Source organism: Otolemur garnettii, unplaced genomic scaffold (assembly GCF_000181295.1).
Source record: "Otolemur garnettii isolate 467f Iridium unplaced genomic scaffold, OtoGar3 scaffold00211, whole genome shotgun sequence".
In the NCBI taxonomy this organism is placed as follows: domain Eukaryota; kingdom Metazoa; phylum Chordata; class Mammalia; order Primates; family Galagidae; genus Otolemur; species Otolemur garnettii.
In genome coordinates, this window is record NW_003852606.1 from 1617307 (window position 1) to 1629737 (window position 12431).

The 12431-nt window shown below is 50.9% G+C and overlaps 2 protein-coding genes across 4 annotated transcripts in view; one reads left to right on the plus strand and one right to left on the minus strand.

The window, feature by feature from the left end:
- The window catches only part of RUVBL2 (RuvB like AAA ATPase 2), a 20811-nt gene extending 13191 nt beyond the window's left edge, over window positions 1–7620 (minus strand). The window contains exons 1-2 of one of the 2 annotated variants that reach the window (XM_023507887.1): window positions 7514–7620; window positions 2922–2973 (exon numbers count right to left, since the gene is read on the minus strand). In XM_023507887.1, coding sequence (XP_023363655.1) covers window positions 2922–2973; window positions 7514–7525 — 64 coding nt within the window. In that variant the 5' untranslated portion in view covers window positions 7526–7620. Of the gene's footprint in view, window positions 1–2921; window positions 2974–3122; window positions 3258–7513 lie in introns of those variants that run through there. The other variant, XM_023507888.1, reaches the window with a different exon arrangement.
- A 418-nt stretch (window positions 7621–8038) lies between these two features.
- Window positions 8039–12431, plus strand: part of GYS1 (glycogen synthase 1) — a 21632-nt gene continuing 17239 nt past the window's right edge. The window contains exons 1-3 of one of the 2 annotated variants that reach the window (XM_003801506.3): window positions 8039–8401; window positions 9992–10173; window positions 12049–12240. In XM_003801506.3, the coding sequence (XP_003801554.1) occupies window positions 8284–8401; window positions 9992–10173; window positions 12049–12240 (492 nt within the window). In that variant the 5' untranslated portion in view covers window positions 8039–8283. The remainder of the gene's footprint in view (window positions 8402–9991; window positions 10174–12048; window positions 12241–12431) is intronic. The other variant, XM_003801507.3, reaches the window with a different exon arrangement.

The following is a 12431-nucleotide window of genomic DNA, read 5'->3' on the forward strand; positions in this document are numbered from 1 at the left end:
TCATTGTTGTTTGGCAGGTCCGGGCTGGGGATTCGAACCCGCCACCTTAGGTGTACGTGGCTGGCACCTTAGCCGGTTGAGCTATAGGCGCCGAGCCCACAGTCAATTCTTAATAAGTGGTCACTCTGGGCGGCACCTGTGGCTCAAAAGAGTAGGGCGCCGGTCCCATATGCCTGAGGTTCAAACCCAGCCCTGGCCAAAAACTGCAAAAAAAAAAAAAAGTGGCAGCCACTAGGTCACATCCTAATGAGACTAAAATCACTGAGAACCGATTGAGCATATAATTACACTATGAACTAATCCTGAGGGCTAATGATCACAATTACTCTGCGGTTTATGACTTACATGGCACTCATGGGTTCTAATTTCATTCCACATAACCATGTAAAACATGAGCCCCAGGTGGCGCCTATGGCTCAAAGGAGTAGGGTGCCGGCACCCTACACTGGAGGTGGCGGGTTCAAACCCAGCCCCAGTCAAAAAACAAATAAACAAACATGACCCCCAGCTACTATCATCCTGCAAGCATTTCTGGGGATCAGTGACAACCTTCCCAGGCCCTTATCTATATGGATGGAGAGAGCTCAGGGGGCTGGGTAAACTACAGCCTACAGGTCTAATACCTATTTTTACAAATAAAGTTTTTATTAGAACCCAGCCATGCCTATTTAATTTCATGCTATCTGTGCTACTTTCCTACTACAGCAGCAGAATTGGAGTTATTTTTTCTTTTGAGACAAAATCTTACCTCATTGTCCTCAGTAGAATTCCATGGTGTCAAAGCTCACACCAACCTCAGACTCTTAAGCTCAAGTGATACTCTTGCCTCAGTCTCTCAAGTAGCTGGGACTACAGGCCCCTGCCACAATGCCCAGCTATTTTTTCTATTTTTAGTAGAGATGGGGTCTCGCTATTGCTCAGGCTGGTCTTGAACTTGTGAGTTCAAGCAATCCACCTGCCTGGGCTTGTCAAAGTGCTAAGATTATAGCTGGAGCCACTGTTTCCTGTCTTTTCCTTTTTTTTTAAAGAGACAGACTCTCCCTCTGTTGCCCAGGCTGGAATACACTGGGCTCACAACAGCCCCAAGGGAGCAAACTCTAAGCAGTGTGCCCTCATTACAATTCCTCTTTCTCTCTGCTACCAGAGTATGGGTGGGAAGGCTGAGCGGAGCTTAGGCAGCCCTTGTGGAACATGAGGTGACTCTGACGTGAGCTGAGACAATCCTCGGGCCCAGGCCTCCCAAAGTGTTACATTACAAGTGTAAACCAGTGCACTCAGCCAGTTTGAACAAGAAAAGATTTTCCGGCTTGGCACTTGTAGCTCAATGGCTAGGGTGCCAGCCATGTACACCAGAGCTGGCGGGTTTGAATCCAGCCCAGGCCTGCCAAACAACGACTACTACAACAACAACAAAAAATATAGCTGGGCGTTGTGGCAGACACCTATAGTCCCAGCTACTTGGGAGGCTGAGGGAAGAGAATCCCTTAAGCCCAGGAGTTTGAGGTTGCTGTGAGCTATGTCACCCAGGGTGACAAAGTGAGACTCTGTCTCAAAAAAAAAAAAAAAAGAAAAAAAAGAAAGAAAGAAAAGATTTCCCATCTGGCCCTTTAAGAAAAGATTTGCTAACCCCTGTGCTTGACTATGAGTACTCCCAAAGGCAGCTACTGGGTGCAGCTATTCTCTAGGTTCTCAGCTCCCAGCAGTGCCTGGCCCTTTAATAAGTGAAACAGTGTAAGTGCACACTAGAAATGCTTTGTATGGATTACTTGCCTGAATCTTCCATCAGCTAATACTGATGAGGTGAACTATCTTAGCTCCTGAGGAAGCTGAGGCACAGAGACTAACTAGTCCTTGGATACTTAACTAGGAAAAGGCAAAACTGAGCTCAGAGAGTCTAGTAATGAGCTTCCAGAACCCATGCTTGGAGCCACAGGCCCTCTACTGGCTCTCTTAGATGTACTGAGTGAATGAACCTTCTGGACAAATGGGCACAGTCTCTTCTCTGCAAGTAAAATTTTATGAGAGCTGTACTCTACTGGTCTTGCTATACCTCCACTTCCTGCTCCTAGGAAGCTCGAGCCAGTAACCTGGCTGCCCCAAGATGTGGTTGCCTCAGTTAGAGATGGTGCACAACATGCACCTCAGGGGACTAATGAGGGTTCTACAGCATGCAAACTCATGCATTCCTTAAGTTACTTTTTTGTGTGTGTGTGGTTTTTGGCCAGGGCTGGGTTTGAACCACCACGTCCGGCATATGGCGCTGCCCCTACCCCGCCCTTTTTGAGACAAAGCCTCAAGCTGTTGCCCCTAGGTAGAGTGCTATGGCATCACAGCTCACAGCAACCTCCAACTCCTGGGCTCAACTAATTCTCCTGCCTCCGTGTCCCCACCACCACCACAAAGTAGCTGGGACTACAGGCATCTGCCACAACACCCGGCTATTCTTTGGTTGCAGCAATCATTGTCGTTTGGTGGCTGGGCTGGATTCGAACCCACCAACTCAGGTGTATTTGGCTGGCACCTTAGCCGCTTGAGCCACAGGTGCTGAGCCCCATTAAGTTACCTTTTGATTGTCTGCTCTGCCACATCCTGTGCTCGGAACACACAGCCCAGAAAGAGACAGACCTGGTCCCTGTCCTCAGGGAGCTCATGCTCCAGTAAAACACTCAGCAAATATCTAATTTAATGAAATTCATGCAGGCACACCCAGAACCACACCAGGGTAGCCAAGCTAGGAGCAGTGCACCTTGAGTGGGGAACAAGTGTGGACCCAACTCTGGAATTCAGGATTCTCCATTAGACTGGAGGAGTGCTTGGTTCCCAGGCTGGCTCCTTCTCTCTTGGGGGTACCAGACAGGACTGCTAACTCAGGACATATGGCAGGCAGTGTCTAGGTCCCATTCCTGACCCCGCTCACTCACCAATACGTTCAATCCTTGTGACATCACGGATCTCCGGGACTTTGGTCGCTGTCTGGGGGTGTAGGAAGATGTGTCAGAAGACTCCTACAGTCTCACCTTGCCCTGACTCCCCTTCTGTACTTCCCATAAGGAAGTCCTTTCTATTCCTTCCCTCCACAGGCAGGCCATGGACCAAATACCAGTCATTTCTACCCCTCTCACCTGTCACTGACTAATGGCTAGTTGGCTGAGTCCCAGGAAGACAAGAGCTGTCTGTCTCATTCACAGCTCTATTCTCAAGGTCCAGAATGTATCTGGTGCCCAGGGATTACGTGGAGAATGAATGAATGAAGTCCTTCCCATCCTCAATAACTGTGAATTGGGTAAGCACAGATACCAATGTGGAGTAGGTTTCAAGCCACATGTGGGCTGGCCCCCGCTAATTTCCCAGTGTCCTTTGACTATGCTGCCCCAGCTCACAATCACCAGGCCTTGACCCTGCTGGCCCCTCTGTCCAGACTACTCTCCCCAATCCTCAATGAATTAGATCAAGTGTGCACCCTAGGGGAGGTCCTCCCGACCAGCATATTCTAGGGCCTCTCTTGGGGACCTCACTATAAACTCTTACTTTCATGAGGGAGACTGTTGGATCAATGTTCTCAGTTCCTGGACATCTGAGTCCCACAAAGGACACAGCTTGTATCTCTCTTGTTCAAGAAACTTGAACACCAAGAGACTTGACGTTTGTACTTTAAGAGCTATTAATGAAATGTTGAGCGACAAGCATGTACTGAAGCCTCTTGTGTCTCCAGTTCTCCAAAGAGAGGAGCCAGCCACCACCCCTTCTCATAAGGGTAAAGGAGGTAAGTAAACATCTCCTGGACAATTGAAGAACTCTGCATGATCTACACAAAACATGTACACACATGTTCAGAGCAGCATTATTCATAATAGTTGAAAAGCAGAAACAACCTAAAGTCCATCAGCTGAGGAAAGGATAACTAAAATGCAGTATATTCACGCAAAATAATTTTTTTTTTGAGACAGTCTCACTTCGTTGCCCTCAGTAGAATGCTATGACATCATAGCTCACAGCAACCTCAAACTCTTAGGTTTAAGTGATTCTCTTGCCTCAGCCTCCCAAGTAGCTGGGACTACAAGTGCCCACCACAATGCCCAGCTATTTTTAGAGATGAAGTCTGGCTCTTGCTCAAGCTGGTCCCCAATCAGTGAGTTCAGGCAATCTACCCACCTTGGCTGCCCAGAGTGCTAGGATTACAGGTATAAGCCACCACGCCCAGCCCACACAAAAAAATATTATTCAGCTACAGAAAGAAGCTAAGTTCTAACATATGCTAGGACATGGACAAACTTTGAAAACATTATGCTACTCAAAAGAAGCCCCTGTACAAAGGAACACATATCGTACAATTCTATTTATATGAAATATCCAGAATAGGCAAAACTATATAGATAGATAGATTAGTGATTACCTAGGGCCAGGAGGATGGGAGGATGGAAGGTGACAGGTAAGAAATTCTTTTTGAGATGAAGAAAACATTGTAAAATTGACTGTAGTGATAGTTGTACAATTCTGTGAATATACTGAAAAACCACTGAATTGTACCCTCTGAATTACGTTCTAATAAGGCTGCTATAAAAAAACTCAGGTGGGCGGCACCTGTGGCTCAGTGGGTAGGGTGCCAGCCCCATATACTGAGGATGGCGGGTTCAAACCCGGCCCCGGCCAAATTGCAACAAAAAAATAGCCAGGCATTGTGGCGGGCACCTGTAGTCCCAGCTACCTGGGAGGCTGAGGCAGGAGAATTGCCTAGGCCCAGGAGTTGGAGATTGCTGTGAGCTGTGTGATGCCACAGCACTCTACTGAGGGTGATAAGAGTGAAATACTGTCTCTATAAAAAAAATTAAAAAAAAAACAACTCAGGTGGTGGCTCAGTGCCTGTACCTCAGTGGCTAGGGAGTCAGTCACATACACTGGAGCTGACTGGCAGGTTTGAACCCAGCCCAGGTGTGCCAAACAACAATGATAATTACAACCAAAAAATAGCCAGGTGTTGTGGCAGGCTCCTATACTCCCAGCTACTTGGGAGGCTGAGACAAGAGAATTGTTTAAGCCCAAGAGTTTGAGGTTGCTGTAATCTGTGATACCACGGCACTCTACTGAGGGCAACATAGACTCTGTCTCAAAAAAAAAGAAAAAAGAAAAACAAACTCAGGTGGTGAATCCCTGCATATCTGTTGTATTATTTTCTAGCACTTCAACATATTTCATAATTTTTCTTTTCTTTTCTTTTTTTTTTTTTAAAGACAGAGCCTCAAGCTGTCCCCCTGGGTAGAGTGCCGTGGCATCACAGCTCACAGCAACCTCCAACTCCTGGGCTCAAGCGAGTCTCCTGCCTCAGCCTCCCAAGTAGCTGGGACCACAGGCACCCGCCACAGTGCCCGGCTATTTTTTGGTTGCAGCCGTCATTGTTGTTTTGGTGGGTCCGGGCTGGGGATTTGAACCCGCCACCTTAGGTGTCCGTGGCTGACGCCTTAGCCGGTTGAGCTATAGGCGCCGAGCCTTCATAATTTCTAATAATGAAGCTAGCATGCTATCCCAGCCCCTCAACTACCTGCCCTGACTCTCTTTTCTTCCCAGAGGTCTTTCTCTTCCACCAGAATGAGAGAACATGCAGGCATCCAATCTACGTGATGCCTCCTCTCTTTAGAACCAAATGTTCAGACTTCCTGGCTACCACATGGACACAAGCCTTCTCCCTCACTGTGTGACCCTTCTCATCTACTCTCTCTTCACATGAGACATGACTTGCAAAGTACTACCAAAAGCTGGGAAAGCACCAGGCACAGTGGCTCACACCTGTAATCCTAACACTTTGGGAGGCTATGGTGAGAGATCACTTGAGGCCAGCAGTTCAAGACCACCCTGGGCAACATAGCAAGACCCCATCTCCACAAAAAACATTTTAAAAATTAGTCAGGCATAGTGGTGCATACCTATAGTCTCAGCTACTTGAGAGAATAAGCAGGAGTTTGAGCCCAGGAATTTGAGCTCACAGTGAGCTATGCTATGTCATTGCACTCCAGCCTGAATGAAAAAGCGAGGCCCTGTCTCTGGAGTAAATAAATAAAAGCTGGGAACGACCCCCCTGGACTCACGTGCAGCCTGTCAGACCTTACATAGGCATTGTCCCCTTTCACCACAAATCTCTCCAGCACCATTCTGTCTACTGGTCCTATGGAGGCCTTTAAAAAAATCAGTATCTGGGCAGTGCCTGTGGCTCAAAAGGGTAGGGTACTGGCCCCATATGCCGGAGGTGGTAGGTTGAAACCCAGCCCTGGCCAAAAAAAAAAAAAAAAAAAATCAGTATCCCAGGCTGGGCATGGTAGCTCATGCCTGTAATCCTAGCACTTCGGGAGGCTGAGGCTGGTAGATTGTCTGAGCTCAAGAGTTCAAGACCAGCCTGAGACAGAGCGAGACCTCATCTCTAAATATAGCTGGGAGTTGTGGCCGGTGCCTGTAGTCCCAGCTACTTGGGGTGGGGGTGGGGGGCTCAGGCAAGAGAACTGCTTCAGCCCAAGAGTTTGAGGTTGCTGTGACCTGTGACACCACACCACTCTTTGGAGGGTGACAAAGAGAGTGTCTGTCTCAAAAATAATAATAAAAATAAATAAAATTTATTATCCCCATCTCCTCATACTTCCAATGCTTCCTCCACATCCACAGATGGGTCCTCAGAGTTCTGGCCATTGCCCTTTCATCTTCCACTTTCCCACCCACCTCTTTTTTCTTCATTCAAATCTCATTTTCCAGCCACTAGTAACTCCCTCCCCTGTCCTTGCTTCATCTTGACTGAGGTCTCCATGGTAACTGAGGCATCTGGAAACCCAGCTCAATCCTCAAGTTCAGTTCACACCACTTCTTCATTCAGAAATTTCTAGAGCAAGTCCCAGGCCCGGTATACCCGATCTCTCCTTCATTCACATTCATTCAAATACTAACGTGACAACGTATTATGCATTCATACTGAGACAGGACTCGTAGCAGGTGCTAAAAATATTTAAAACAGTCCCATGACAAGATCCTGACCTCTGGGCCTCCGACCCTTTCCCCTTCCCACTGACACCCTTTTGGTTTCAACAGTCTCTCTCCCCCGGGGGCTCTCTAAGCGACTTCATGCTCTCCAGTACACAGGACAGATTCCCCCCCCGGTCTGTGTTTCTTCCTTGGAACTCAGGTGCCATTGTTGGTGCAACACCAATAATGAAAGGCTCCCAAATGGCTTGGAGCCCAAGACACCACAGCCACCATCATTCGTGCAGCAAAGAACAGTACAACTGAGCCTAGAGGACTCTGGGAGTTGGAGTTCCTACAATATGATGCAGCCAGAGCTGAGGTCCCAGGGTCCCACTTCCTTTTTTCACTCTCAAACCCAGGAGCCCAGGCACCCAGGTCCCTCTTCCCCTCAGATGCAGAAGCCCAGCCCCCGCTGTCTTCTCCCTTAGACCCAGAGGTCCGGATCCTCGATCTTGCCTCCCTCAGACTCAGGAGCGCGGATCCGCTCCTCAGTCCTCCACGCGCCAACACCTACCACTGTTGCCATGATGCTCACCAACCGCCAAATGTCTCAGCGGAAACGGAAATGCTCCGGGAACGACGCGTTCTAACCTCCTCTAGGCCAGCAGGTTCTCCAAAGATCTCGATGGTTCCTTATAAATATGTAAATTAAAGGGCGGGGCGTCACTGGGCCCTGCCCCTTCTCCGGGGCTAAGCTAGAGGATGGGTGTTTGGAACTCCTGTCTGTGCTACTCCTCTTACTCAGCCCCTCCTTGCCGAGGCCTATTGCAAAATCTTAAGACTTCTTTGAGCAACCACACGTCCCCCACGCTCCTTTCCTCTATATCATATTCTCCTCACTTGGGGCCTCCAGCTTCAGATTGACAGAGGTGAAAACCAATCCCTTCCGTTCAGCGCAGTGACAAGCCCCGGCTCCTGGAGCATTGGCGGACTGCCAAGGAGGTGCCAGGACTAAGAGAAACCGACCCTCTCCACCAACGAGAAGACGCAGAGGTCCCCGCCCCCGGGTGCTGACCAATGGCGCTGGCTGGGGGCGGGCACTGCCTCCTGGTGGCCGCAAGGTTTTACTGCAGGGGCGCCTCTGGGCTCAGTGACGCTGCGGCCGCCTCCTGCCTAGTCCGAACGCTCCGGGGCGGGGGTGCGGTCGTGCAATAGGAAGCCGAGCGCTTTGCAAGCTTCCCGTTGGGCACCAACTATCCGGCCCCACAGCCTGCCTGGTGCATTCCCCCGACGCCTCCGAAGTCGCCACCTGAGGCCCCTGGAGGGCCTCTTCCCACGCCAGCCATGCCTCTAAACCGCACTTTGTCCATGTCCTCACTGCCAGGACTGGAGGATTGGGAAGATGAGTTCGACCTGGAGAACACAGTGCTCTTCGAGGTGGCCTGGGAGGTGGCCAACAAGGGTGAGCACGCCCGGCGTCCGGGCCCTTGAGGAGAAGGGCAGTCGGAGATGGGGACCTAGAACTTTTAGTTGAAGGAAGACGGGACTACGTGGGGGACCCTTGGGTCCTGGGGAAGGAGCCTATGACTCTTGTGTCCTTGGAGAGGGGCTGGGATAGGTCTCCTGGGCTCTGGGGGGCGGAGAGGAGATGATTCGCTTGACTTAAGATAAAAAGAGGCTGGAAGTCCAAGTCCTGGGTCCTAGGGGAGAGGGTGCTGAAATGAAAGATTCCTAGATACTGGAAAAGGCTTCCAAGAAATCAGATACCTGGGTCCTGAACAGGGAAGGGTGGGGGATGGGACTTCTGTGTGCAAACCTGGGGAAGCTGCTGGGGGTTTCAAACCTGTGATCCTGGAAGAAGCAGTCTAGGGGATGTAACTCCAGATTTGAGAGAGAGCTGCTTGGGAGATAGGATGCATGAGTGGTGGTGGGAGGATCTGGGGACCTGGCTGCTTGACAATAAAGATAGGAAGGTGCCAGAAACCTTACTTCTTAGGTCCTAGGGTGGGAGAGAGGTGGGGGCCAAAGGCCTAGCTATCCTTTCCTGGGAGTAGAGGGGCCAGTGCCCTGGGACACATGCGTACTGGAATGTGGGAAGGCTAGGAAGTCCTAAGTTGGTCAGGGGCTGGGCCATAGGATGGGAGTGGCTGGGAGCCTGCAGTTCCCTGTTCTGGGCTTCAAAGAACCTGAGGTTCTGGCTTTGGAGAAGGCTGGGCCTGGAAGTTAGGAGCTAGGCTGCCCTGGTCCTCACAGGAGCCAGGACTGGGAGTTTGCTTTGCTGGGTTTTGTGAGAGAAAGGGACTGGGTCTCATAGGCTGAGGGGGTCCCTCAAACATGGACCCATGTATTGTCAGGGCCTGGGCTCCAGGATGCTTGGAGGTTGGGGCCAGACTCCTGGGGTTGGGGTGGGGTCATGGTAGGAGCAGGGCTTGTGTCCTTAGTCAGGGAGCAAACACCGGGAGACAGGTCAGCAGGGTCCCTGGAGGGCAGGGAATGATGATTCAGTCTCCTCTTAGGCAATTGTGAGAAGCTGAATAGGCCATAAAGAGGGATTTTCCCCCCACTTCAAGTCCTGGAGCCTGACTGAGGTTTATTTTATTTATTTATTTTTTTGCGGTTTTTGGCCGAGGCTGGGTTTGAACCTGCCACCTCCAGTATATGGGGCCGGCGCCCTACTCCTTGAGCCACAGGCACCGCCCCTGACTGAGGTTTAAATGAAGCTCCTGAAAGCTGGAAGCCCAGCTTTGCCATCCTCAGGGCCCTACCCCTTAACCTCTCCTCTTTCAGACCCAGGAGTCTGGCCTGAGCCCCCTCCTCCCTCAGGGTCCTGACCCCAGCCCCCCATTCTTACATCCAAGAGAACAGCCCTCCAGCCCCTTCTTCCCCTTGACCTAAGCTGCCAACCCTCTGCTCCGAAGTTATGGTCTGCCAGTCCCCTCTTCTCTATAAGCTAGAGTCTAGGGCCTCAGTGCCCCTAACAGCCTCCACCCCAACCCTGGTTCCAGTCCTATTGCCCTCAGCTGAGATCTACCTCACACATTTGGACCCACAGTGGGTGGCATCTACACAGTGCTGCAGACAAAGGCCAAGGTGACAGGGGATGAATGGGGCGACAACTACTACCTGGTAGGACCATACACAGAGCAGGGCGTGAGGACCCAGGTGGAACTGCTCGAGGCCCCAACCCTGGCCCTGAAGAGGACGCTGGATTCCATGAACAGCAAAGGCTGCAAGGTGGGACATGACCCAGCTGAGGGCAGGGAGACAGATGGCCTACTGTGAGGGTGGGAGCAGCAGATGGACAAGGAGCAAGGGTGGGCAGCCCAGGGAGAGAGGGAGGCATGGACTGACATGGGAGGGCATTTTCCCCAGCAAACAGGAGGGGAGAGTGACAGGACATTCTGACAGATGCAGGGCCTGTGAAGTGGGCAGGTGGATCCCAGATATTGATTAATGGACAGACAGATGGCAGGTACAAGACAGACCAAGAGATAGGTCCAAGTGGCCAAGATCCTCAGACCCAGAGAGAGTAAAAGAGCTAGACTGAAAGATCAGCTAGGCAGAGACCAGGGAAGGGGATTGGGGGAGGGGGGAAGGGTCCAGCAGGCAGGCTGCAGCAGGAATCTGGACCCAAATTCAGTCTTTCCACTTGCTGCCCATGTGACCTTGACTAATGATCATAGGGAAGGATAATATACTTGATAAGAATAAAGTGTTTAGTACAATTCTTGGCATGAAGTTAGCAGTGTGAGAGCTATTATTGTCAGTATTACTATTATGATCATCATTGCCATTGCTATAGACAACCAGGCCTGGAGAGTGGGGCAGGCACAGGCATTTTTAGCCTCTGGGCCATAGAGATGGATGGAACCAGGGGCTAGAGCAATAGGGAGATAGACAGGCTCTAAGGATAAAGGAAGAGCTGGCACATGTTTCAGACAGAAAGTCAGCATTAGAAGGAGATAGAAAGATGAACTGCCAATGAAGCAAGGAGAGGTAGGCACATAGACCTAGGAGATAGAGACTGAGATGGGCAGATCCAGGGGCAAGGTCTCTCAGGGATCCAGGGTGAAGACTGAAAGAAAGGAGCTACTGCCCAGGGACAGACAGGCTGGGGTCCAGGAGGAAGAGGTACAGTGGTTTCTTCACTCATTCACAGCCTCTGCTTTGGAGTGGGGTCTAGAATCCAGTCAGTCCCAGATATGTCCCCAAGGGACCCCAAGGCAGCTGAGTCCCTACCCCCAGGGCAGCTGCTCCCCACGTGCTGGGGGCCTAAGAATAGCCCCCTCCCCCCAGCAAAAGGACAGACAACAGCTGGGTGGGGGAGGAGCACTGGAGTCAGGCTCAGGGCAGGGAAAAGCCAGGTTTGAGAGGAGTGTGGCTACTTGTTGGCTGGATAGAGCTGTGGCAACAGGCCCAGAACCCAGGCCACAGTCACAGGAGGAAAGCAACTAATTGGAGAAATGTAGCACGTTTAGAAATGAGACAGCAAGTTTTAGAAACATGGCAGTGAGTAGAAAAATGAGGTCCCGGGGCATGGAAAGAGGACAGGCTGTGTTAGAAACATGGCTGTGGAACTATAAAATGGGCCTATGGGCAGAGAAGAGGTTGCAGGTCATATACGTATGGTTAAAGGGACAGAAACAAGGTGGAGGGGCTGAAGAAATGTTGCAGTGAGAACAGTTAAAGAAGCATCCAGTGGAAGGAATTAATAGCAGAAAGACAATGGGAGGGAACAACACAATGGGTGATAAGAGAAATGTGGCAGCAAGTACTGAAGCAAAGCCGGCAGGGAGGGACAACAGGCAGTGGGGGCAGGAAGATGGGATGTGGGACATGGGCAATGTGCAGCTAAAAGCAGGGAACGGAGGCAATGGGGTAAGGGTCACAGAGACTAAGCAGGGGTAGGGAAAATATTGCAACAGGTGGGACTAACTCATAGCAAATAGAGAAATAAGGCAGCAGGAGAGAAATGAGTAGCAGATATAGAAACAGAGGGTCCAAGAGAACTGAGGCTTAAGCCCAGACATCTGCCAGAGGAGAGGTGAACCACAAACACTGACAAACCTGAAGCTGAAGCCCTGAGCCTCCTTCTGGGCCCCCCTTCAGGTGTATTTTGGGCGATGGCTGATCGAGGGGAGCCCCCTGGTGGTGCTCCTGGATGTGGGGGCCTCAGCCTGGGCCCTGGAGCGCTGGAAGGGAGAGCTCTGGGATACCTGCAACATCGGGGTGCCCTGGTATGACCGTGAGGCCAACGACGCCGTCCTCTTCGGCTTCCTCACCACCTGGTTCCTGGGTGAGGTAGGCCCCACTGCCCCCTATCTGACTCTTTCAGTCAGTTTCCCCCAAGCTAGAAACTTCAGTGGCTGTCATCCCCTGGGCCAGAAGATGGACTTCTCTGCGAGCTTTCTGGGAATTGTAGGTCTTTTATTCCAAGGATTACCCTGACCTTTGGGGACATGGACATTGAGGATCTAGCTGCTTCTTTCCTC